General features: G+C 38.8%; 1 protein-coding gene across 6 annotated transcripts in view; it reads right to left on the bottom strand.

Moving 5' to 3' along the window:
- The window catches only part of RNF182 (ring finger protein 182), a 35460-nt gene extending 8350 nt beyond the window's left edge, over window positions 1-27110 (bottom strand). The window contains exons 1-2 of one of the 6 annotated variants that reach the window (XM_087930917.1): window positions 26448-26729; window positions 9-3577 (exon numbers count right to left, since the gene is read on the bottom strand). In XM_087930917.1, coding sequence (XP_087787043.1) covers window positions 2624-3364 — 741 coding nt within the window. In that variant the 5' untranslated portion in view covers window positions 3365-3577; window positions 26448-26729 and the 3' untranslated portion in view covers window positions 9-2623. Of the gene's footprint in view, window positions 1-8; window positions 3578-26447; window positions 26730-26781 lie in introns of those variants that run through there. The other 5 variants (XM_087930918.1, XR_015743115.1, XR_015743113.1 and 2 more) reach the window with 5 other exon arrangements.
- Between the last annotated feature and the right edge of the window lie 721 nt (window positions 27111-27831).

The raw sequence follows: 27831 nt of genomic DNA, 5'->3' as shown, positions 1-27831 counted from the left end.
TACAGAAATGGTGCACGTTTATCTTTAATTTTCATCTTGCATGAAGAATAAATTTATTATGAAATAGTACAGCTTGAACAATCGTGAGTATGAATTCCCTACAAATATATAAATCCTCATGACATATATACACATAAACAAGTTATACAAATGTCACAGACAGTATAAAATGTTTTCTCTTGAATGGTTTGGAGTCATGAATGATGCTTCGTGGTTTTCTGGTGCTGGCCAGGGCATTTCATCTGATTACACATGCATTGCTACAAACACATTAATAGTATTAATATATAATTCTAAGACATCGTTTTTAATGCTGTTAGCAATTGGCAGAATTAACATTTCTTTAGGCTTTGGGGTGTGTGCTTTCTATCAGTTGAGATAAAAGCACTTTAACAACCAACGATTTCAATAGAACAGTAAGAGCAAGCTATAGCCGACATTTTCACATTCTAATGTAATGCTATTTCAACATTACCAATGTTTTATATTATAGTTAAGGGTTTCTGATGGAAAAATGGAATTGGTCTTCTTTCCTGTTATGATATTATCCAAAATCTTCTTTACACTGTTTGCTTCCCCACCCCCTCATTCTACTACATTCTGCGTATGACCTCTAATGCTCCCCTTAAAATCATCTAAATATTAGTAACATTTAGTTTACTAAGTAGAACAGAATAGCGAACTATCATTAAATGGTTAAACTCACATTATTACAATCTAATTATATTCTCCATCATAAAAGTTAAAATTTGACTTCTACCTACAAACTGAAACCATGTTTTGTTTTGTTTTTTTGGCTAATATGATACTTAGTGCATTATTTGGTTTGATATGTGCTAAGCAAACCATGTATTCTGTCAGGGGTGTCAAACTGGCGTCCCGTGGGCCAGATGCGTCACACGCAGGCCACGGCCACCCCAGCTCCGCAAAAGGGGAAAACGTTGAGAAATGTCACATGACAGCAACGTGATGCTGCAAGCTTGACACCCTTGCTGTACAGATTCAATATGGAAATCCTCCCTATGTTTTCTGAAAAAGCCTGGCTGAATCTTCTGAATGTATTCCTTCTTCTTTACCTCCATCTGCGCTTCCTTCTTGTTCATATGCCTCAACCTTATACCTTACATTGCAACAAAACTGCTGGGTTGAAATGCTACCCACCATCCCTGAGTCAGCAAAAAACTATATCAACACCAAATCTGCTGAGTTGTTGTCATTCCAACACTGTCCAAGGACAACTTTACAAAACCTATTAGGCCTTTTCACCTCACTGCCTTGGTGGAAATCAACTGCAATGTTTGAAAAATAGGCGGAGCACTGGCGAGGCAAAATGTTGGAACGAGGGCAAATATTGCTATTTTTACACCGGTAGAGTTTCAAAGATCCTCTGATTCATATCATGTGATCAGGTAGAAAAAAATGTGGCACATTTGTCCCACAGTTGAGTGCAAGTAGGGAAAGGCCAAAGGCTTTAATCCATATGGTCGCAACTGAAAAGAAAAATACATAAGCTATGTATATAATAATGAAGAATGACATTTGTGAAAATTGCCATTTGTGAAATCAATCATGAAATCAACTCTGTTTTCCTTCAAACAGAAAATAATTGAGGATAAATATAAGAAGAGGATTATGTTATTATGGAATATGCCTAAGGATGGTGGATTTTTGCAGCCTGCTACCTGTATGAGTTGCTTAAATATCCAAGGGTCCATCTTTCTCTCTTTTTTTTTTCTGACTTCTCTGAAGTCATCTGGTATAGAGATATCCCCAGTTCTCTTTGTGGGTTGTAGAAACCTGAACCCCGTGCTCAGAAACCTATGGAATTCTGTCCCTAAGACGCTTTTTCAAGAGGCAACTGGACTTTCTGTTTTTTCTTTGAAGACGTTTCGCTTCCCATCCAAGAAGCTTCTTCAGCTCTGACTGGACGGTGGGAATGGAAGGATTTATTTAAATAAGTAAATTATTTGAATACTCCCATTCCCCACTATTCAGTCAGAGATAAAGAAGTTTCTTGGATGGGATGCGAAACGAGAGAAAGAAAAACCAGGAAGTCCAGTTGCTTCTCCAAAAAGCATCTTTGGGACAACCCTGGCCTGGATGACTGAGAATCTCCACAGGCATCTATGGAATTCTAGTGCAATGTTCAAATATTCTAGTAAACCTCTTTTATGATTTCAAAGAAGCTAATGGAGCAGAGGGCTCCAGTTCATAACACCCCAAAGAACATTACTCAAGCACCAGCAGAAATAACACACAGTTTAATGCAATAGATATTTCATCTGAAATGGCTCCAGAAAGGCCTGTTTTATCCCTAAGTGAAGAAATTATTTTAAATGAATGCACTGTTGTAATGTAGCATCAGGCACCTAGTTAAGAAGTTATTCTGGTCTCATCTTCTTTCTATTGCTTAGTCTATTAAAAGTGATTATTCATTGATAAACAGGATAGAGCGGAATAAAACAATTCATTTACTCTTAAAAGTAAGAAGAGGACCACAAAACTGGTCAGTATTCAATGGATAAACGTAACAAGATTATGAAAGAGAAGGATACAGTAAGTTACCTATGCTACACCTATGGCCATTTCATACGTTTCATTGCTTATTTCATTGCGATTGCCACTAAGAAGCAGCCATACATTCCAAGAACTCGTGACATATACATTGGCAAAAACCATAAACCATGAGAATAACAAGACTCGAGGGAACAAGGCTGACAAATACTACCCCCAGAGTGACTTTCTTTGATACCAGTAAGTAGATCCCTAAAGGCAAAGAACTAAAATACAGCAAGCCTAGCAACCAAACTAGGACTCGAATGGAAGTCTGGAAGAGCAAGGAAGTACAATTCCACACTGTCCAGTGTTGGGGTACTGATGCCACAGAATCAAAACTTGTAGGCCTGTAGAATTCCACCACCGGGGTGGAGTTCAGTGTTGGCGGGTTCTCCCTTTGTACTTCCATGATAGTAATAACCAGACAGTTGGAGGAGGTGTGGGAAGGACTGACAAGGGATGCCAACCTTTTAGGAGTCAACAAAAGCTCTGTAGGATTGTCCGGCAGGCACTTCTTTACCTTTCCTCCATAAGCCAAATTGACCAGGATGTTGTTATCATCTGGAAGACTACCCACCTCGTCATCAGGCAGGCATGTTTCAAACCTACAGAATGGGCAAACGATGACTCCCTGAGGAGATTCCCCAAAGTCTATGATCTTGCAAAGGCATTTGGCACATACTCTGTGGCAACACTCCAGGACTTTGGGCTTTCTCTGTCTCAGGTTATAGCGATTGTAACAGATTTTGCATTCGAGCTCATCTGAGCCCTGGGACTCCACATTGTCTTCTGCCAATAGGCTTGTCATTTCTTTTTAATATGATGTAGATCTCTGGAGAAGGATGTCAGCCAAGCCCTTATCTTCTTTTTTTAAAATAATGAATATCCGAAATAATATGATTATCACATCACTTATATCCATCCAGGTAAAAGGAAGCAGTAATAGTATTCATTCATATTTATCTGCTTTATTCTTCAGTGCCTTTTTTAATATTCGTGTTCTAAATATAAGATGAAATTTCTGCAGAGATTAAAAAAGAGGCATAATTAATGTGAAATACTTACATCTTTATTCAAAATCTCACAAACTGTCACTGAAATACTTTATTTTGCTACCTTATAATTCAACATTGATGGTTTTGAGAGTTACAATCTCAATACGTAAGATAGGGAGAGTTGGGAAAAGCTACTAAAAAGATAAAACAAATCTTATTCTGAAAAACATAACACAAAGGGATGTACTATTACTTATCTTGGGCTACAGATATAACTTCTTAAAATTATAATGAACAGCTAGAAGGAAATCATTTCAGGGAGAAAAGAAATCAGATCCAGCTCACGTCTCAGCAAAATTAGAAGCAGCGATTTTCTTTTCTTTTGCTCCATTCCAAAGGAACAACATTTCCCCCTAAAACATTAGAGTTTAAAAATCCTGTTTATTCAACATGATTATCTAAGCCAAAGAACATTTTATTTATTTGATTTATAGACTACTTGATTCTATTCTGTAGATCTGATCTGTATGCTTCACATTTTAGCAACACGCCATCTATTTGTTTTATTTTATTTCTAGACTATTTCAAATATTCCAGATATTTTCTGAAAGATGCAGAGTGTCATCAGTTCTCATGAAAAGGAAACCACAGAGATCTTATTTACAGAAATAGGTTCTTTTAAAAGCATGTGAGAATTCCAGGTTTGGCGTAGGAGCAGCTTTTTACATGATTTCACATTTATGGAAACGTGAAGGACTTCACATTTATCAATGGGAGCAAACCTGCAGGATTGAGGGACCCCAGCAAATTGTCCCTTGGTCTATCATCTGCTACACTAGTTTACCTGATAATGGTAATGGTTCTCTATGCCCAACCAATGTGAGCCTCTTGTTACTTATGTATCTTCACATACAATTATTATAGTATCAGCAGTGATGTTTTCAATTTATTTCCAACTAGACCCCAAAATAGAATTTACTTTCCCCTTAATAGTTGCCCATTAGATATTTGTAACTGAAATATCCACTGTAATCCCAATGCTCCTTTTCTATTCTGTCACTGTGTCACAGCATCAATATCACATAGTCACCTAAAGATACATGCGTTTATCTTTTAGTGGATAGAAGCCAAGAGAAGGAGAGATAACCACCATGTGTCTTCCCATAAGAAAACTGTTACTGGCAACGGGGAGGAGACAGCTGGAAATTTAAAGACAAACTTTTGGAAGGATGGCAGTGGGGAGTGAAATGCCAAACCAAAACAGATTTTAGGTGGTGTTGGCTGTTCAAGTCTTATTGGTTCCAAAATCTTGGGAAAATATTTGGATTTTGGATAAAGATCCAAAAACTATTGAAGAAAGAAGAGGAGGCAATGACAGACAGATCTTCCCAATGTTAGATGGCTTCCGTAGAGGCAGAATCAAGTCAGAATACTATATGAGCCTGCCAGCCAGCAAAATTAACTCCTTAACCCTAAGTAGGAAGTGGGAATACAGAAATAGCATTGGGCATATTGAGTGAACATGTGGTCTGCACACATGTCCATCCAGAGATGGTTAACTTCAATATGCATGGCCAGAGGCATACAAATCAAGCTGTTATTTTATAGCCTTGCCAGCATTTTGCTATGGTTTATCAGAAACTGAGAGATGCACGAAAGTAGGGGAACGTGATCAATCATGCAGGAATGAAACAGCTGTCTGAAATAAGCTGTATGCATAAAATCAAAACTTAAGAACTTGCTTTGCTTTGCTAATTCAAGGACAGAGAAAAATTCACAAGAAGGTGTGTTGTGAAGTGGACCCAGAGCCATGAGCCCACAAAGCCTTCATGGCTGTCACCATCGGTTGTGATTTTGCAACTGTATTGTTTTGTTTTGTCATTATTTACAGTGAAATATCTATTTCTGCAACCAGTATGTACCCTTTTGAGCTAACTATACAAAATAATTTGATATCACCAACGTACTTGTCCATCGTTGCTCCTAACATCCATTTATTAACAAATTAAAAAGCCAAATTAAGACAAATGATGATGATTAGAAACAAACTAAAAACAAAACAGCATTATTTCTTTAGCTCTTCTGCAATCTCTTTATCCTCATTTATTGGCACAGTTACTTCCCTTGATGTCTCTGCAGTTGGCTTCTTGAGTTTTCTTGAAGTGGCATTTAAGCTTAAGTAACAAAACTCCCTAGCTTTCATTAGCATTATAACATTAAGTCCATTAATTTAACATTGTTTTTACTGACACAACTGTAATTCGTAAAGAAAAAAAAATGAGATAGTGATGTAAAGATTGTAAGAATCAAAGCATCAGTGAACAGGGCAACTTGGATATTGGGGTTTACCATTTAATGTACTATTGGAAAAGAGAATCTGGAAAATCTTTTGAGAACATGTGACAGGGATACCTGTGATGATGTGACAAAGCTAAGGTTAATGTAGATTTCAAAACTCATTATGCTAGATGGGCCATTTTTAGAGTATGGAATAAATATAAACGTAGATTGTGCCTGAAAACACTTTTGTGACTTTCAGTGCAAGAAGCATTTTATAGAAAAGAAATGATAAGCAAACACAAATGGTTAACTTGTACTAGAATGTACCAATGTACTAGAATTTCCTCAAGAGGATTGTACTAGAATTGTACTAGATGTACTAGAATTTCCTCAAGAGGATTGTACTAGAATTGTACTAGATGTACTAGAATTTCCTCAAGAGGATTGCAAAATAAAATCAGAGATTTGACCAACTAAGGATATATTTGTCAATGGTTTTCTTGTGTACAATTACCAGACAGGATTAAAGTGGATAAAGACCTTTATGGTTTTGAACAATGTAAGATTGGAGTTTGAAACAGAAAGCTGTACTAATAATGAACATGTTATTGCTAAAAAGTATAAACTTTGTTGGAAGACAGAAGAAGTGAAAGAATGTATGATAAAATGAATGTATAAAGTGATCATTAAGTGAAATGCCTATGTGACTACATCACCCAACAACCACAATTCTGGCACTCTTGGTTGTGGTAGTTAGGTGATTCCCCAGGTTAAGCAGATGGAGTAAAAGAACAGCCCAGCCAGGAGGCAATCCATTTGATCTCAAATGTTCCCAGCCTACCTACAAAAATTATCTCCTTTCCATGCACGGAGGAGAAACCCTTTGTGGAGCTAAAATCCTGTAGATTTCAGCTGCAGCCCCATAAAGGATTTCTCCTCCTTTTTCTGCTTGGAGGGGGAGAAAAATCCTTTGGCAGGCTGCAGAAATATAGATGAAATCCTGAAGATTTCAGCTCTGTTCCTGCAGCCCCACAAAGGATTTCAGACTCCCTTCCAGTGGTGGGATTCAAATTTATTTACTACCGGTTCTATGGGCGTGGCTTGGTGGATGTGGCAGGGAAAGGATATTGTAAAATCTCCAGTCACAGGTGGTATTTGCCAGTTCTCCAAACTACTCAAAATTTCCGCTACTGGTTCTCCAGAACTGGTCAGCACCTGCTGAATACCACCTCTGTCTCCTTCCTTCCCTCCACTTGCAAGGGAAGGAGGCAGAGGAGTTTGCAAATGGCAGATCACAGGATAATGGGGTATTTGCCTACCAGCTGTAAATGAAAGCCAGTTGTCAAATATCTGAAATGCAACGTGTGACAGTAGGAAGTGGCAGCCAGCACAATGTTTTACAATGCCAGAAGCACCCTGTCCCAGGCCACTGTAACTTTGAACATTGTTAGGTGACTGGTTGTAAGTTCAGGACCTACAAAGGAAGAGTGGTTGGTGAAGATTATAGAACTTGCAGAGATGATTAAATTAACTTCTTTGATTAGATTAGCAATTAGGTTGCTATAGAAATCAGCAATACTAGCAATACTTACTACAAGTAAAACTTATATTACTTATACAGTAAATACAAAGCAATATGCATTTGAAGAATTCTGAGAAGTACTAGAGACAATGTGATATCTAATGGTGGAACAGCACTAACTTGATATATTTCATATCTACCTCATAGAAAATAAGTTTCCACCAGATATTCTGAGACCAATAATGGCAAGGCAACTGAAATTCTCTATACAAAATTCTGTGACCTGATTATGTATGGCAAATTAAATAAATTTCAGCTGGTTGGAGCTTGGATAAAGTAATACAACACGGAGTATTGCAATATATAAGCAGAACAATGTTGTATATAAAATAGTATATTTCTGTAGAAATAATACAATATTTTATTTTAGCCTGTTTTTGAGAAACAAACTTTGGAACATCCCTTCCCTTCTTAGAGTTTATATTCTTAGAAATGTGTCAGATTTACAACTGCAATTACGCTGCCTAGTGACTTTATATGCAGATCTGGATTAATTTAGAGTTCAATTAATACAAGATCATTTGCTGTTTTCTGCAGAAGTATCACTTATCTGTTCAGGAATCATATTTTAAAATGGCTCCTTATCAGAAATCAGAGCAAAGATCAAACTCATATGTTACAGCTTTCATTCTTTGGAAGCTGATGACAAAGCTTCCATTGATTTTGTTACACTATTCAGAAAACAGTAGAAATATATCTTTCTTATGTTTGTGACATGATTTGGAAACGGAATGGCAAATAAGCTCTTTGTAATAAGCCACAAGAGGGTTATACACGTGTGTGGAAATATGATAAAGTCATAATATTTCATTTGAAACAAAAAAGAGAAACTAATGGGAAGCTGATACTTGTTTGTGCAGCTTTTACCTATCCTTATCTCAAAAACCACATTGTGTCCAGCAGGTCTTACCAAATGATCAATCTTTTAAAAATTGCATCAGATGAATTTATTATATGATTATCTTTTTGGAGTTTTTTGCCTGAAGAAACCTATTATAAATGATCTAATGGCTAATGAAAATAAGAAACAAGAAAAGTGATGCACCACAAATCCAAGGATTGCTGGATTCTAACTATGATCTGATGAATGTTTCCGAAAGATTTGTCTTGAATGCTTAACCTTCACATTTTCTTTACTACAGAAATGTTTGAAAGGATTTTCTTTTGACCCAGTCAAAAACCTTTATTATTAGATACAGCCGTCTTTAACAGTTCAAGCAAAAGCTTTCTGTTTCCAGAGCCTTCTCAGATCTAGACAGTAGTTTATTTGTTTATAGAAGCATCACAATTAAAATAAGGCACATTATATGTCATAAAATATAAAATACAAGATCAAAATATTTATAAATCTAGATAATAATAAATGAAAACAGGAGGAATGACAATAAAACCTTATTTAGAAAGCAACAACAAATACAATCGATTGCAGAAAAGGCAGTGACTCCAGAATTGTGAAGTAATTACAAAAATTTCCTCTCTTGGTCCTTGCACAAGTGTTACATTTCTTTGCTGTTCAAATATAGTTGCTGGATTTTATACACTGAGTCTAGGGGAAAAAACAGCACTATTTCTTCAAGAGTTCAATTCACAAGGAGCTTCTTAAAGCAGTAGCATTTGTTCTTTCAGTCTGGAAAGAAGGAAGCTGATGCAGAAAGCTCAAAAGATTAGGAACTGACGACAGGAAGAAATTTCTTGAATTGGTGCATTTGTATTGCAAATGTCCTGTCTTAAAAGTCACTACTGCAGCTGTTTCTTGGCAAGTGAGGAATCTTAATGAGGCCATGGCTTCAAAAATGCTGGTTATAGGCCAACATCTAAGGGAGTTGTTTTGTCAGATATCCAAGTAAGAGTTCACAACTCTTGTGATGATATATGTTATGCGATGATTCCCTAAAGTGAGTTAATGCAGGGGTCTCCAACCTTGGCAACTTTAAGGCTTGTGGACTTCAGCTCCCAGAATTCCTCAGCCAGCAAAGCTTTGCTGGCTGAGGAATTCTGGGAGCTGAAGTCCACAAGCCTTAAAGTTGCCAAGGTTGGAGACCCCTGAGTTAATGTATCCATCCATATAATGATTTTACTGGGCTAATAAAAAAAAAATTGGAACTTTTAATAAGTAAATATCCATACAACTTTATGAAATAAAACGATGTCATTGGAAATAAATATATTTGCAATGGGAAGGATGGACATCCTACTGTTTGCATAATGATAGAAATCTGGATTTCACTTCAAAGGCAGTCACTCTCAATCACCAGAGCCCAGAAAAAAAAGAAAAGAAAAGGTGTGTTTCTCTTAATCTGCTCTTAAATTGCTACGGTTTGCAAAACACCAGCAGCCTGTCAATTGCTTATGGCAGTCTCTCTCCCAGGGTAATCAGATTGAGATAACAAACGGCTGCCCTCGCCCTTTTCCTCCTCCTATTGCATTGTGATTCTCCCTGCTGATTGAGCATCAGGTCAGATGGTCAGCAGTTTGCATACAAACCTCATGCCCTCCAGGCATTATAACTCTTCCAATCAACCATGAAAGGGATGAAAGGTAAATGCAGCGCGTTGAAAAGAAGAAGAACGGTGTGATTTCATACAAGCCTCTAGAACCTTAGTTCTTGCTTTGCATTGAGCATACTTTGGCATCCAGTGGGTAAACCTCTTCAGAAAGGAGGTGTTCTAAGCCAGCGGCCTCCAACCTTTTGGGCACCAGGAACAGGCTCCATGGAGATGTTTTTTCATGGACCAAAGGGGGCATGATTTGGGGGCTTCGCTGGTTGCTGGCATGCTGCAGATAGGTGCCAGTCCATGGACTGGGGACCCCAATTCTAAGCAACAATACATATGATAGGTCATTATACTTTTTTTGAACTTAACTCAGTAACTAACTGGCAGCCAGAACCACAACATAATTCATATTATAATCAGGGTCGCGATTCAACCGGTGTAACAACCGGTTTGGTGAGCAAGCACCAAATGTATGCGCACCGTTTGAAAATTGCTGCTCTTTCAGGTCTAAAACTGACCTTCTGCTGCAGTTCCGGTGAGTAATTCAGCTGAGGCGCAGCAATCCACCATGCCGTGCTAAACAGTTGAGCTGATAACCCCAGAAATAAAGGACAGAATAGGGTAGGGGCAGGTGGGCAGGGCCAAATCATCGCCACAACTACTGGTTCAGCGGAACCGGTAGAATCCCACCCTTGATTATAATATAATATGACAATAGATATAATATAAATTAGGTTGTTCCATTCAGCTACCTATTTGTGGTACAAATAGTCCCGAGCCTACAACCATTCATCAAATGACCGTTTGAAGTTACAATGGCACTGACGTATGACCATTTTTCACACTTACAACTGTTGAAGTGTCCCCACGGTCACATGATCAAAATTCAGGTGCTTGCCAACTGGTTCATATTTGCGATGTTGCAGGATCCCGGGAGTCACTTGATCCCCTTTTTCAATCTTCTGACAAACCAAGTCAACGGGGAAGGCAGGTTCACTTAAAACAACCATGTTACTAACTTAACAACGGCGGTGATTCACTTAACAGTGGTGGCAAGAAAGGTTGTAAAACGGGGCAAAACTCACTTAACAACTCTCTCGCTTAGCAACAGAAATGTTGGGGCTCAATTGCGGTCGTAATTCGAGGACTACATGCACTTGGCAATACTGTAATTTTTTAACCAAAGAAACTGCAGGTTTCTCAAGGAAAATCCCCCATAGGAAATACTGCAGTAAGTTACCAGAGCAATTTTGCCCAGGTTATACAGGAACAGTTGTGGGTAGTGCGTCAAGTGGAGCTGAATTCATGTACCCCTTGTAATAGCAGCCATTTTGCTTCCAAATGATGGCTACAAGAACCATGCTTCTTCGTGGAGTATGCTGACTCTGTAAACCGCTTAGAGAGGGCTGTAAAGCACTGTGAAGCAGTATATAAGTCTCAGGGGCTATTGCTAGAATTCCCAGTTAATCACCTATGCAAAGTGACTAAATCTGAATCTGGGATTCAAAGGTTCGCCTTACTGATTTCTCCCGATTTAGATCATACCCGGAAATATACCACCAACCTACTCATTCCCTCTCTTTCTCCTGACTTAGACAATGCACAGAAGCATGTCACCAACATATCAATGATGCTTGCTTTCCCCAGTTGTCCCAACAGTTTCATCTACAGATGATTGTATCAGGGAGGGAGGGAGGGAGGGAGGGAGGGACGCAGGTGATCTGTTCCTTTAACCATACTCTTTGTACAATGGGCATACAGAAGGAAGTGAATAGGTGGTGAAACGCTGGATTCTCAAACGGCTGCAGTGCTGATGAACAAATGAATGGAATGCTGCAGCTGTGGATAAACAGCATAAAAGCCTCAGTGTTCACAGGGTGGGAGGAGGGAGAAGCCTACTTAGGAGCACTAAGATGCTGCACTGAATGAGGAATACAGCAGCCTCCTCTCAACATATAACAGGTTGGTCATGGCACACCGGATGAGGGGAGACTGCCAAAGCAGGCGTCTCCCCTGGCATAGTCAAACAAGATGCCCGTGGCAAAAATTCCTCCTCAGCCTGAAGAGAAAGGCTTTCCCTTCCTTGTTTCCTTTTGGGTTTATTTAATCTAGCATCTGATGTAAATGGAACCCTGATGGTGGACAACTGCAGGGGTCCCCAACCACCGGGCCCTGGACCGGTACCGGTCTGTGGATCATTTTTTACGGGGCTGCCGGTTTGCTGGGCGCCGCCATTTTGTTTCGATGAGAAAGTGCTTCCGGGTGAGCTTTTCCGGTTGGAAAGTGGCGTTTGGGTCCTGAAGGAATCCTCGCGCCTTAGTCTCATCAAAGGTGGGGCGACTTCGAACGAAGAGCCATCCCGATGGCGGAGGAGATTAAGAAAGCACAAAAAAGGTACAAAGGAGGAGTTGCAGGTGGCGGGGAGAAGCGAGGGATGGCTGGCTGGCTGGTCGCTTGGCTCGCCTTGCCTTGTCATGCGTGCTGATGCCGGTACCGGGCCGCGGATCATTTTGTGATGCTGGTACCGGGCCGTGGCACAAAAAAGGTTGGGGGCTACTGGACTACTGAATTTCCCCAATTATTATTTTTTCCCTAATTGTATTAATACCCAGGTAGAGTTGTGCTTAAGGTGTTGGCATCCAGGGAAGGAGAGAAGTGATGGGTGCTCCATCACTGGAAGTTTTCAAGAGACTGGACAACCACTTGTCTGAAATGGTATAGATTCTCCTGCTCCAGTCCAGGGAGTTGGACTAGATGACCTCTAGGTCCCTTCCAACTCTGTTATTCGATGTTCTAATTAATAGGTGGTAGTGCAGACTAATTCTGCTGACTGCCAAGGGTTCAATCCTCACCTGGCTCAAGGTTGACTCAGCCTTCCATCCTTCTGAGGTAGTAAAATGAGGACCCAGATTGTTGGGGACAATAGGCTGACTCTGTAAAGTGCTTAGAGAGGGCTGTAAAGCACTGTGAAGCGGTATATAAGTCTAAGTGCTATTGCTGTTGCTAATTCAAGTCCACCCTGGATGATCTTAACTCAATCATTCTTTCTCAGCCCAATTAATCTCACTGGTTTATTGTCGGGGGGAAATGGAAGGATACTATACATATCAACTTGAACTCCTGAAGGAAAAATGAGATATAGATAAAGTCAATATTTCTCCCTTTGGGGGACAAGGTCTCCTAGCTCCTGGTACAAATAATTCCTGACACACAGATAGCACTGGGGTACAGAATGAAATCTTGTGAGACATTATAATCCAATGCTGTTGGGCTGAGGCACTGTCAGCCAAAGATACCCCTATCTGTCTACATCATAGAGTGGTACTATTGTACAACTCTATTATCAACTCCCAAACCTACAGTATTGGTCCAGAATGTTACCATAATGAATGCTATCAAAAGCTATTGAGTTATGAAAGAGATTAACCTATATCACATTCCCGTTTTGACTCTTCCTGTAAACAATCCAGTAGAACTGCATAAGCATATTGCCCCCTTACTTCATTCTGATTGCCCTTATGGAAAAGACAGGATTAAGTAGCCCTTTGGTCAGACACAGAACAATTTTATATAGATCTGCTCTTACTGAGAAATTATATTAGAAAGGTTTTTTTTTTAAAAAAACGTATCTTTCCAAGTATCTATATTAAGGACAATGTACTGTATAAATGAAATGTTGCATCATGCTTAAGGTAGGGAAATAGAGAAAAAGGGCTTATTGTTAAAATAGGTCAAGAAGACCCATACCATAAGCTTGGTTCTCTTTTTTCTTTATGAGATTAGAAAATCTTATGCTATTTTGCAGCCTTTTATTGTGAATTAATTAGATACCCTCCCTTACTCAAAAACAAACCACTATTCAGTCTAGATAACAAAACGACTATCTGTGTAACAAAATAATTTATGTGAATTAAGGATAGTGTCTCAAACTACAGATGTTAATGAAATAGTAGAGTTATTTTGGATTGGAGGTACAAACATGCCTGTACCTGCGCAGTTGCAGTAACAATGTGCAATTTTCATACAATACAAGCATAGGCTTTGCTGTTCTTGTGAAGGTTTTTTATTTCTCAGTGAAACAGAAGCAACTGGTATGTGAATAAGACAAGACTGTTTCATTTTGTAAAACTGCAGTACTGTGATAAAAAACTGCTCTATCATGAAAAAGATACTATTTTGGTTTATAATACACATTTTGTATTATTGACCAAGTGTTTGTAATTTCATTAAAAAAACCTCTAAAATATTATAGATGTACAAACCAATAGAGAGGACACTTTACAAAGTGGCACTTCACAGAGCATGGCGGTTCCAGTGGCAGTATGTCACTTCTGTATGTACTGTATATCCATGTGCAACAAACTTGAAATGATGTAGTTGCTTTAATGCTTCAAAAAGGAATGATTTTGCTTATGTTAATACATTTTGTAAAATGTTCCTGTCAAAGGTTTTACACATCCCCATGACATAATAAAACTAAGGGTATGTTGATAAATGCCTCAGTATACATCTGTACACAAAACACAAGGTTTGATTCAACTTCTGATTTGAAGGGTTGGAAAACTGCTGATTTGGAGACCCACCCTCACCATATGAATTGAGCCTTGATTCATATGCTAATCTATGTATTGGCAAGAATAAGACATTAGCAAATAACTGTAACTATTTTAGTTATTTAGCCAATTTATTGGCTGACTCACTTGCTGAAGCATCTTTAAATTGTGTAGAATTATAAAAGAGCAATTTAAAGCTGGCTAAACATACCCAACTACAAAATTGGATGGCATTTTTAGTAACAGTGGTCCCCTAGGAGACACCAGAATATCCAAATCATTAAAAAAAATACATTAAAATGCAGATTAAAATATTAAATAAAAGCATTTCTAAATAAAATACACAAACTTTCTTGGCAGAACTGAATGAAATGTGCCTGCACCAATGATCTTTCTTTAACGCCCTTTCAATTTTTATTTCAATAATCTAAGATAATTTTGTGCAAGAACCGTTTTTCCAGTTTGCAGATTTCCTGAAAAAGGAATGCAATCCTTCCATCTTTCTGTGCTCAATTGTCATGAACACAATCATGACTTTAGCTAAGAAAATTATACAAACTGAGCCAGCATAAGTGGTTACATTTTTGGATTGGAACCAAAGAATAACCTAATTCATAGATTATTGCTCTGAGAAAAAGTTGGTGAGATACCGTAGTGCTACATATGTTGTCTTAAGTTCCTAAAGGAATTCACTCTAATAAAATAAATTGATATTTAAATAGATACATGCAATAGATTGACTGTGACCATGGACTAGTCACTGATTTTTTCCTTGTTATTGAGGGAATAGCATAAAAAAGATTCCAGTCTAAGCTTGGCTTGATGTTCTAAAGAAAAGTTGATATATAAAACCAATTTTTAAAAATGTTGAAGGTGTTTATAGCAGCACATTTTGGGGGTAAGTTAATATCTAAGTTTTCAAAATAATTGTATTAAATTGCATAGTTCCATGAACATTCACAGAATTTATAAGAAGATGAAAAGTTTCTACACAAATTATACATAATGTATAAATATAGATAATAAGTATTTTAGTACTTAAAGGTGGTAAAAAATTAAAATGAGTCTGAAATACTTAAAAGGTTAATTTACCTAATTATTAGATTGCTAACTATGTTGAATGAGAGCCAATTTGATATAGTAGTTAGCCATAAAGCTAGAAGCTTGGAACCCATGAATTTTAGTCATGCCTTAAAAACAAAGCCAGCTGGGTGAACTTTGGCCAGTCATTCTCTCTGAGTCCTAGGAATGGCAATGACAAACCGCTTCAAAATCTTTGTCAAAAAATTGCAGGGACTAATCTAGGCAGTTGCTACAAGTCAACAAAGGCCCAAAGACTCAAAAAGAAAAAAAAATATTCTAAAATATTGGGTTCCTAAATTATTAAAATGTTAAAACTATGAAATAGCAATGGATCATGCCCAATATTTCATAATCGAACCTCAGACAATTACAATGACCTAATACATATATCAAATAGATATCAATGTTACAGAAAATAACGTTGAAAAACCACTATGCAATCTAAAACCATCTCTATCTATTAGCCCCGACTATGTGCCTACTTCTTAAAAAAGCTTTCCACCTCTAAGCACAATCTTTGAAAAATCTTTCAGGACCAGCTCCTTGCCAAACCTATGGTCACCAGCCACGGTCATCCCCATCTTCAAAAAGGGAGACCTCAACCTAGTTGAAAATTACAGACCAATCTCTTTATGTTGCGTCACCTGAAAAGTCATGGAATCAATTATTAACCAATCTATTATCCTCCACTTAGAGACAAACAACAATTTGGTTTTAGAAAATAATTATCCTGTAATCTGCAACTCCAACACTGCAAAAACATATGGATTACACAACATGATCAGGGCAAAGCGACAGATGCTATTTACATAGACTTCTGTAAAGCGTTCGGTTCAGTGGTACATGACAAACTACTTTTAAAACTAAAATCTTATGGTATCTCCGGACACCTGCATAACTGGACAGCTGCATTCCTGTCAAACAAGCAACATATGGTCAAAATAGGGAGTGCCCTATCAAATCCCGTACCTGTCAACAGCGGTGTCCCGCAAGGCAGCATTCTAGGACCAACTCTCCTTATAGTCTACATAAATGACCTTTGTGATCACATTAACAGCAACTGCGTTCTTTTTGCTTATGATGTAAAGCTATTCAACACCATTGACAATACTGCTACCCTTCAAAAAGACCTCGACTGTGTGTCAGAATAGTCAAACAAGTGGTAATTTCAAATCTCAACAAACAAATGCTCTGTCTTACATATTGGCCAAAAAAATCAGAAAATAAAATACAAGCTGAATGGTCAAGACAACAAGAGTTGATGGCCCCCACTATGTCAAGGACCTTGGAGTACTCATCTCTAATGATCTAAGTGCTCAAGCCCACTGTAACTACATAGCCAAAAAGGCATTAAGAGTTGTTAACCAAATCCTATGTAGCTTTTTCTCCAGTAATATTGCACTACTAACTAGAGCATACAAAACATTTGCTAGACCAATACTCGAAAACAGTTCATCAGTCTGGAACCTGCACTACATATCAGATATTAATACAGTCAAGAGAGTCCAGAGATATTTCATGATAAGAGTCCTCCACTTCTCTATACACAACAGAATACTTTATGCCACCAGACTTGAAATTTTAGGCTTAGACACCCTACAATTACGCTGTCTTTGGTCTGACCTAAGTGTAGTACATAAAATTATCTATTGCAATGTCCTACCCGTCAATGACTACTTCAACTTCAACCGCAACAATACACAAGCACACAATAGATACAAACTCAAGGTTAACTTCACCAAACTTGATTGCAGGAAATACGACTTCAGCAACGTCAATGTCAATGTCTGGAATACTCTACTTGACTCTGTGGTTTCTTCCCCAAACCCCAAAAACTTTATCCCTAGACTGTCTACTGTTGACCTCATCCCTGCCCTAAGAGGTCTGTAGGGGGCGTGCATAAGCGCACCAATGTGCCTACCATCCCTATCCTAATGTTCCTTTTTATTTGTATCCATTTCATGTATTCATAATAAAGTTTATACTTAGACCTGTTATCTAATACCTGCTTGACAAATAAAATAAATAAATAAAAATAAAAATAAATAAATGAAGTTTTTCTTTTGTTATTTTATATATACGTATACAATATACAATATACAGTATACATACATACATACAATTCAAAACTTAAAACTACATTAATAATCAGCAGGCATAAAATACTAAAAACCTCAAATAATGAACTAAGAATTCTACTTTAAAATATGTCAAAATTAAAATACATGGCTTCTACCTCATAATTTGCCTCTACCTCATAATTTGTATTTATTTTTGCATGCAAAATGCTTAAAGGAAAAACAAATCACAACCACAAGTCCCCAAGTATAAACATTTCATGTTCCCATCTATATCACCACTGAGGTCCTTGTCAAAGGTTAAGGAAAGATCTTGCTACTAAAAAATGTACTGACTAGTTTAATTAATATATACTATGCTTTTTAAAGCAGCAGCCTCATGCATGATAATGATCTGTTCTGTTCTATTCCAGAGTGTAGAACAGAATGTATCATTCTGACTTAGTCAGAAAACAATGGTGCAATTAGTATACAAGAATTGGAAAAAATCTTGTAAACCATCTAATCCAACCACTAGATGAAATATCTAGGAAATCTGGAGTCCTTTTCTAGTAGCTTTTTAATAATATGGTAGTATTTTAGTGATTCACATTCATCCAGGCACAATAACCTTTTAATACGTGATTGTTTTGTAAAGCAAGCCTAAATTTAGAGGCAAATTGCCTATACTATTTGCGTATACTCATGAACGAAGTAGTTCATGAGTATACACAAATAGTATTTAGACTATATATAGGCAATTGGGTTCTAAATTTAGGCTTGCTTTGCAAAACAGTGATACACATTCTGAGAAAACTCAGCATATTACAATAAGTCCTCAAGAATACCTTATAAATCTTTAGTTTTGGCAAGGGTCCTGCGTTAGACACTTTTTTTAAATGTAGATTTTCTTGACATGAAATTACAATGCTGGGAAAAGAAATTTGCCAATTCCATTTAAGTTTTTTAAATACTATTATTAAATAGGTATTGAAAAATGAAGGTGGTGGTCTCAAAGGCAGATTTACGGTATTAACATATATCATCTCTTCAGAGATAAGCCTACAAAAAAACCCCACTGCGTAGTTCCTGTAAATAGAAACACCTGCAGACGCGATCAGTCAGATTATTGTACTGTAAAATGTTTCCCATAGAATGTTGCAAAAGTCTTTGCTTGCATTAACTATAATGTGCTACTTGGACTTCTACTTGCCAGTCTGTTGCTTTGAGTGATACAGTAAAAGATTGGGCTATCAAACAGTGTTGTGACAAATATCAGCTTTCTTAACTAACATCTAATTATCTAAGCATACACAAATATCTATCCCAAGCAAAAGGCCTCAAGCAAAAGGACAGATTACAGAGCGTCCTTGACTTACAATCAGTCACTCAGCAATCATTCAAAGTTTCAATGGACCTCACCCCACCCAAAGTATTTATGAACCAGTTCCAAAGTTTTGATGTCTGGACCCCTTCTATGATCATTTCAGGCACTTGGCAGCTGGCCCGCATTAATAGCTGTTTGCAGAGTCCCACAATCACGTGACTTACGATGTTTTTGCTGAAAACCAGCATTTACTTCTGGTTTTCTGCAAAGATGTTTATCAAACAATGGTTTCACTTAATGATCATGGTGCTTCTCTTAACAGCCACTGAAAAAAAGGCTGTAAAATTGGGTGGGTCACATGACGATCTACTTTATAATTCTCACAACTCATGACCATAATGGGGCACGGACTACCTTATGGCAGGGGTTTGAAATGACAAAAGGTAGCAAAAATCATCACAACCACTAGGTGGGAGCAAAGAGCTAGAGTTTCCATAACTTTTTGTTATCTAACCTTTTTTGCTTACAATTTTGTAGCTCCCATATGGAATGCCTATCATAAATGTATCCCCTTTGCAGATACTGCTGCAACTCCCATGCATTGCAAGGACATTTCACATACAGTAGTGTTTTAGTCATTTTATTCAAAACAATCTTTGCAACTTGAAATGGATTTTCCCACAGATCTTTTATCCATCTTCACAGAATCAAAACTGCATTCTCTGGGCATTTATATGGTGCTGTTTTCATTCCACAGACCCCTGTAAAGTAGTTTGAAGCTGGCTGTACGATTATCTTCATTCCTGACAACCTTAAGTTGCTGAAATTTGGCAAGGAACAGTGCTTTCTTCAGCCAAGCAATATGAAAATGCAAACATCCAGTCGATGTCTCGCCCCATAAGCTATGAAAGTTCCTACAGTAAGAAAAATCCCATTATCCTATCTACACAGAGAAAGGAGACAAAGTTTTCACTACATGCTATGTGTGTTTTCTCTGGCCATTCTGCAAACAAGGGATGGTTTGAGGAGGATGTCTAGCTGTCAAGATGTCATTCTTCTAGATATAAACCCCATCAAAAACTGTAAGGAGTAACGTGTAGCTCCAGAGCCTCAAATTGCAAAATACAAGTTTTGTACTGAATTCTACCAAAGCCAAACCAAAAGAAAATTGGCTTGGCTGCTCAAGTAGGAGGACATTATGGGAAAAGATAAAGTAAAGATACCTTATTTGGTCTCCAGAAATCCAAGTTATTGCTGGGTGAAACTAACCAGTTAAAGAGGTATTTTTAGTATCTCTCTTTCATCACCCAGTCATCTGGATTTTTGCTGACCTGATCTGCAAAAGCTCTAACAGCAGTGTAATACCAATGTTTTCTCAGTTAAATACCATGTATGGAAAAATCTCCATCACTCTTTGTATAACACTTGCAGGAGAGCAATTAAACACATAGTCTTAGGACTCAAAACACCTGCTAGACTGCTTTCATTATTTCTTCTATCCTGACAGGTATGCTCTAATCCAGTGGTGGCCAACCAGTGGGCCGGGGACCACTGGTGGTCCGTGAGAAAATTTTGGTGGTCTGCAGAGAAATGTCACCCCCAAAGCAATTAATCCAGGCCGCATGGGAACACAAGGCTGCTCTGCCCACATGGCCTGCAGGAACACAAGGCTTGTGTCGCTTGCATCGCAAACAACATGAGGTAGTGAGGGGAGTGGGGAAAGGGTGGAGGGGGGGAAATTGCCCTACGCGCCCACACACCTGGCCTGGGCACCGGGCTGCTTCTTTCTGCTTCTTTCTTCTGCTGCCTTTGGCTGCATGCAAGGAAAGCAGCAAAATTCTTTCCCTCCCCCAAACTCCACCAGAAATGAGTCTTTGGGACCCTGCAAGGCATCCTGCTCCAAGAGGCTGCACCAGCGCGACAAGTTTCATAAAGACTCATTTCTGGCGGAATTTAGGGGAGAAAAAAAAATACTTCTGCTGCTTTCCTTGCATGAAACCCAAAGTCTCTCTCTCTCTCTCTCCCCCTGAGAACAGAGCTGGAGACGGTATCCTGAGATCGCAAATAATGATCGATCGGTAGGAAAACGGGGTGGGGAATTTTCCTGCAGACTTTCTGAGGGATTTTCCCAGGGTCTCTGGTATGCGGGATTTATAATTTTAAATGAGTTTGGTGGTCCCTGAGGTCCAAAAGGTTGGCGATGCCTGTCTAATCTCCCTTAGAAAAAGACCAACAAGTGGGGCTGTCCTGATAATATTCATGTGAGACAAGTTAAGGAAAACAATGGGGAAATTTTCTGCTGGTTGTAAACAAGATCAACCATGGTTCTGCCTAACCATGGGCTTGGAATGAAGATGGAAAAGATGAGGTTTGATAGATTATTATTCGTCAATATCACCTGCAAAGTGGATGGGAGAATTTTTCACCTTTTCTGCTTTTCCAGGAAGATCCTCACTCACCTTTCAGATGTGAACTATATGGCAACTGAGACATCTATGTTATTGGGAAGCCCCCATCTATTCTATAGACGATGCACCAATTATCCCTTTTTTGTGTTATCCCACCTTGCACATTCTCTCTTCCTATTCCTTCCTTGCTCTTTTCTTTTTTCCTCACTGACATTCTTGCTCACTGCTCTATTTTCTTTTATATAACAAAAGGACGGGTTGCTGAGAGATACCAGGGCATTGATTCTCCGTTTCTCCTGCCAATCCCAATTTTGGCATTATACAGGTAGTCCTTTACGGCCACAATTGAGTCCAAAGCTTCTGTTGTTAATTGAGACATTTCTTCAGTGAGTTTTGTCCGTTTTATTACCTTTCTTGTCACAGTTAAGTGAATCACTGAGGTTGTTGTTAGTAATCCGGTCGTTAAGTGAATCTTGCTTCCCCACTGACTTTGCTTGTCAGAAGGTTGCAAAAGGGGATCACAAAAGCTTGGGACACAGTAATGGTTGTAAGTATGAATCAATTGCCAAGCCTCTGAATTCTCAGGATGTGGCCTTGGGGATGCTTCAAAGGATGTAACTGTGGAAAATGGTTGTCCCTTTTTTCAATGCCATTGTAACTTTGAACTGTCACCAAATGAACTAAATGAACTGTTGCAAGTAGAAAACTACCTGTACTTATCCCTCTGGTAACTCTCACTGCCAGAGTAGATATAAAATACACTGATCACTTTGCAACAAGGGAATGCATGTCCACTTTACTCCACGTTCATATGTGCTGTCTGTAAATAGAACACTTTAATGACATTATTTAAAGAACGAGAAGGTATAATTCTGTGCAAAAAACCCCACCTTTCTCTGTGATGTTCTGAAATATGAGCCTGTCATCAAAGTAGGACAGGCCACTGGTGTTTTAGCAAGGAACAAGTGAAGAGTTGGATGAAATCCAAACAGCTGAATGTTTTAAGATAGCAACACTTGAGGACTAATTGGGGGAAAGCACACCTTAAGATGCAGGTGTATGTCAGTAGCTTGTTAACACTGTGTGATTAACTCAATAAATAGGCAGAAGTAGATACACTTCAGAATGTCTGTGAGGGCCACAGGAGATTTCCTTGCAAAGCTTACAACTAGGTCCCACCAGAGTTCCATAGCAACAGTAAAGCCACAGGCTCTAGGGGTCATTGGCAAGTGTCTACATGTCCTTGAAGTTGCTTTTTTGCAGGGACCCAAATCTTCAAGAACATGCATGTAAAATGTTAAATTTTATTGCTGCCAACTGTCTCATACTACATTTTCCTTCCTGGCTCCTGTGCTTCCTTCACTCCATCCTAATGGTCAGTATAGTTTGATCAAGAGGATATAGAATGGCCTTTCAAAGGATACTAAATGTACTCTTTTGCTTATATGCCTTCAAAGAGATTACAATGTACATTTATGCAATTATGCACTGCAATATGAACAGGGTATGTACTTAGATTGTTCACTTTTATTACATAGCTTTACATGTGTGGCATTAAATTAAAATTGAATGCAGAGGATAACATAATTTATCAATACATCATTGGGTATTGTTAAAACTTGATTATTAATGTTTTAGGAAAGGTGTTAAATTTTCTTTGGGGTTTCAATGTTAAATGTGTTTTAACTTTCCATGTTTTCCTTATGTGGGCCATACACACTGTTAGACCCATGGCTTCTTTACACTGATACGTCATCTCTTGCTGCCAGATAATATATTTGTAATTTATACTAAGGAAAAAAAAATCCTAATTATGCAATTTTGTACTAGGCTACTAACATAAGTTTCTGTCAGATCCACAGATAAAAAGGTATCACATTATTACATAAAAATATACACAACAGAAGGAAATACAATAAAAAGAAGCAGTGAATGAAAAATATTGTTTGACATAGTGTATATAACATTGCGTAAACCCAGTACTGTCAAGAGTATTTTATTCTGCTTTTTTTCACTAGTTCAACATTTATTCTAAACATTTGGGAATTCACTGTTGTTCTCAATATTTCAGCATTCATATAACTATAAATTTCATGGAAAGATATTGCAATATTAAATTTATTTTTGTATCTTTACAATAGAAATAGTCCAGAATCGCATACGCCTATGTGTGTATGTGAACTTGACAGTCATTGAAGCAAAAGGCCATTCCCACAGAACTATTATTTTCAAACCCTTAAAATCAATTTATGAATGCATTGACGTCATAATCACCGCCGCCTTTTTGGAAATGCAGAGAATTCTGGGTGACCCAACCAGTGTTATCTCCAGCTGACAAGGTAATGAAAAAACTGGAAAAAGCTTATCACTGCACCTTCCTTCATTCACTTTATGCTTTATTCCCAGCAATTATAATAAAAAGATTGACATGAAAATAAGATGCCATGACATTTCCCACTTGCATTCCTTTAAATTTGTGCAAAAATAGTGTGTGACAATAGATGGCTTAGCCACAGAGAAAAGGAACTGGGACGTGAAATATAGCATGGTGGGAAATTGCCCGCTTCAAAGTTTTAGCACTTTATTTGTGATACTGCATATCACATACAGTTAATCCTCAACCTATGACCACAAGTGAGCCCCAAATTTATGTTGCTAAGTGAGAAATTTGTTCGGTGAGTTTTGCCCCATTTTACAACTTTTCTTGCCAACGTTTGTTAAGTGAATTGCTGCAGTTGTTAAATTAGTAACGCGGTTGTTAAGTGAATCTGGTTTCCCAATTGACTTGTCAGAAGGTTTCAAAAGGTGATCACGTGACCCCGGGGCACTGCAACCGTCATCAATGTGAGCCAGTTATCAAGCATCCAAATGTAAATCACGTGACCATGGGGATGCTGCAATGGTCTTAAGTGTGAAAATGTTTAGTTTAGTTTACTTTGTCATTGCACCTCGTACAACAAAATCAAATACCATCTTCACATCATGACCATGACCATGAAAATAAACACAAACATATATCCTTGACCCTCCACACATTGACCTGAAAACCCCCGACACCGCACCAATACTGCATTATACAGCAGAATTCAAAAGAGCTACTGCCCTGGGATAGAAGCTGTTTTTCAGCCTAAAAATGGTCATAAATTACTTTTTTCAGTGCCATTGTAACTTTGAACGGTCACTAAGTGAACTCGGTAGGTAGAGGACTAGTTGTATTCCTTTTGTATCAAGCAAAGCTGGAAGTTAATCAGTTCTTCCATCTAATAGAGACTGTGGCATGTGATCACTCCAATTGATCTTGGAGTGATGCAAATACTATGTCTGAAAGTGCCCATAATGTCTTGGGCTGCAATACAAGCCCCAACATGAAGCAGTTCTACTGAACACAGCAGCCCTTACCTCTGATCTCTCTCTGTCTCTCTTCTATAACATGTTTGGTTGTCTGTCTGTCTATCGTCTATTTTTTCATGTCTATGCTACCTTGCTAAAGAATATTGGGTTTAGGAGTTGTAACATGGCAGCAACATGGCAGATTAAATCTACAGATCTATCTGTAACAGTACCTTTGTACTATACTAGAAACAGTTGGATCCTTTAAAAAATTACCTATTAACTATTAGTTAAATATAAATTCTGCCAGAAAACTGTTGCCGACTTAAATCTGATTAAACTGCTTATTTTAAAAACTATTGATTTTTGTCATTTGTAATCCTTTTGATTCATTATCCCCTCTTCTTTTTTACATCTACTATTCTTGAAAAATTTCATGCAATTATTTGGAGTCAGAACATTCTTTTCCTTTTGAAATAATAATGAAGTATCTCATAAATTAAAAATACTTGATCAGAACAATTATTCTGAAGGAATATTTTCTTGGGTTTCCACCAAACGCTACTTGTTCGTAGGAATAAACTGTAGCAAGCTAACAGTTAACATTAACAATTTGGTTAAATACAGTTCAAACTATTTGTATTGCAAGCATGTACCAGCTTACAAATTACTCATTTGCTATTCTCTTTGTCACTGAATCAAACTATTTTACTTTGAAGTAGCACAGTGTTTCCATCTTAGTTTGTCAGCATATTAAACCATATTAAAGAAAAGTGTCCTCTTAAAATAACAACTAAATGTAAATATAACAGAATGTTTCACATTAAAAATTCAAGTTAATTTGAGGATCCATTAGAAAAATAATACCCAATATTGTTGGAACTGTTTTGCAATGATAATACATTAGTAAATACAATATACCATTCATATGATCAAAATACAGTAGTAGGCAGATATTCTAAAGAGCATCTGCTACGCTACTCCTTTACAGCAAAAACACTAATATTCACAGCACAGATTTTAAAATGCAGACATTAAACATGTATTCAAGAGAATCAAGACATGCTGTGCCTCTTACATGTCATTTGGGGAGAGTAAATGGAACTGATACAAGCATCGGTTCCTTGTAAAGTTATCTTTATACTCATTGCTAAGTAAATGAGTCTGCTCCCCCTATCAAGCTAGAAAAATGACCCTCATCAAGGGAGCAGTGAAGTACTTACTACAAGTGCCCTGTGGAAGAAAAGGCACTTCCATCTTTTTCAACCTTTCCTAGAGGCAACATCTCCACAAACAGCAGCTCTAATTGCAACGGGTGGAGGTAACTTAGAGTAAAAGTGGATCCCCAGAAATCCAAAAGGGCTTTCAACTCTCCGTGTTTGCAGATTTCATTGAATCCGATGAGGGGGGGGGTCTTTGCCTTGGTGCTCTGTGAGCTTGCTCGTCTTCTGGCAGACGTTTCGCTACCCAAACTAGGTAACATCACCAATGCTACTAAGGAGTGCTTACAGGAAACCCCATTCCTTACTAGCCCTGATGATGTTACCTAGTTTGGGTAATGAAACGTCTGCAAGAAGACGAGCAAAAGAACACCAAGATCCCCTCCTTTCAACCCTGAGCTACCTATAAATATTCCCCTTTTATTGGATTTCCAACCAGGACAAACGATCGGAAGGACCTCTAGGATTTCGACCCGCTTCCATCAATGAAAAAGCAAGGGGAACCACCTCAGTGGGTCCACCAAATCCTCCCCCCTACCAACCTCCCGAAGCCCCGCAGACCTGCGCACTTTTGGCAGCTGCTTGAGCCGGAACCGGAGCGGCCAAACTTTCCTCACTTCTGAGGCTGCGGCTTTCTCGATCTGCTTTCGCCTCACTTCACGCCACTTCGCTCCATCGCATCGACCCGCCTGTCGCGCCCTCCCTCCACAACCACCCTCACAGCGGCCCGAGGAGAGAGAAGCTCGGAGGCTGCCGGAGCCCGTTGTGCCCTGGGGGAGAAAAAGAGAGCGAGCCTCCTCCTCCTCCTCCTCCTCCCCGAGGGCGGTTTTCTCTCCCTGCAACCCGGCGAACCGGACGCGGGCGAAGGCGCAATCCGGCGCGCCCCGCGCCTTACCTTGCTCGCTCGCTCGCTCGTTTGGCGGCGACGGCGACGACAGCGCGTTTCCTTCTGGCTCGCTCACCCAGCTCTGCCGCAGCAGCCACGGGGAATGTCGGGGCAGAGCGGCGGGGCTCCCTGGTTTTGTTACTACCGGGAGGAGAGCAGCCCGGATCAGTGCCGTCGCTATAGAAACTGGCTGTTCCCGCCGCCGGCGACGTCGGGGCGGAGGTGGGGTGAGGGGAGCGCTTTCAGCCGTTCATTGAGGAGTATACGGGCTTCTGTTCCCCCCTCTCCACCTGAGGCGAGCCTGTCAGGCAGATGGGGGTGGGGGGAGAAAAGGCTGCTTGCCCGTCTCGCTGCAGCCTCCTCTCTCTCTCTCCCTCTCTCTCTCAGACACACACACACAGTTATTATTTTAAGGGATCCAACCCAGGAGACAGCCAGACGCACGAAGGGATGGTCTATATCGATCTTGACTTCCACTGGAATAAGCAGCCTCTGTGGAAAAGATGGGGTGGGGGACCTTTTCGAAGAGTGCCAAGGGACGTCGGGAAAACCAGCTACCCATTTCTTTGATTCGAGTCTAGATGAAGGGACGCGGCCCCTTGGTTGTTCCCCTTTGGTTTCCCTGTTTTTATATAAATACAAATTCTCGTGTGAGAAGCCAGATCGTGTGAATCCAATCTATTTTACTGAAGTATTTATAAGCCACATGGAAGAGCAAAAAGCCTGGAAGATTTTACACCTTGCAATCATCATCACCATCATCAAAAAAAATTCAATCAGCAGTTAAAATATTTAATTCAAACAACTTCCAGCCAAACGTTTCTCTTCATTTATTTATTAAATAGAGAGTAAAGAGTCTCTTCATTGATTTAAGGAATAATTATTCTACATCTCTGGGGATGTAAGCTGGCCTTGTGATTCATCCGCACAATGGCGAATAGTGTTTGGGTTGCTGTCTGGTTTATTCTTCAGGAATGTATTGATCCTTATTACCATAAATTCTAAATTTATTAAGCCCCCTGAAGCATGAAAGAAGGAATGAGAACATTTTCCAAAGAT

Source organism: Pseudonaja textilis, chromosome 3 (genome assembly GCF_049901715.1).
Source record: "Pseudonaja textilis isolate UNSWEBS1 chromosome 3, rPseTex1.2, whole genome shotgun sequence".
NCBI lineage: Eukaryota > Metazoa > Chordata > Lepidosauria > Squamata > Elapidae > Pseudonaja > Pseudonaja textilis.
The sequence above is the reverse complement of the archived record's forward strand: the minus strand, read 5'-3'. Positions and strand labels throughout refer to the sequence as shown.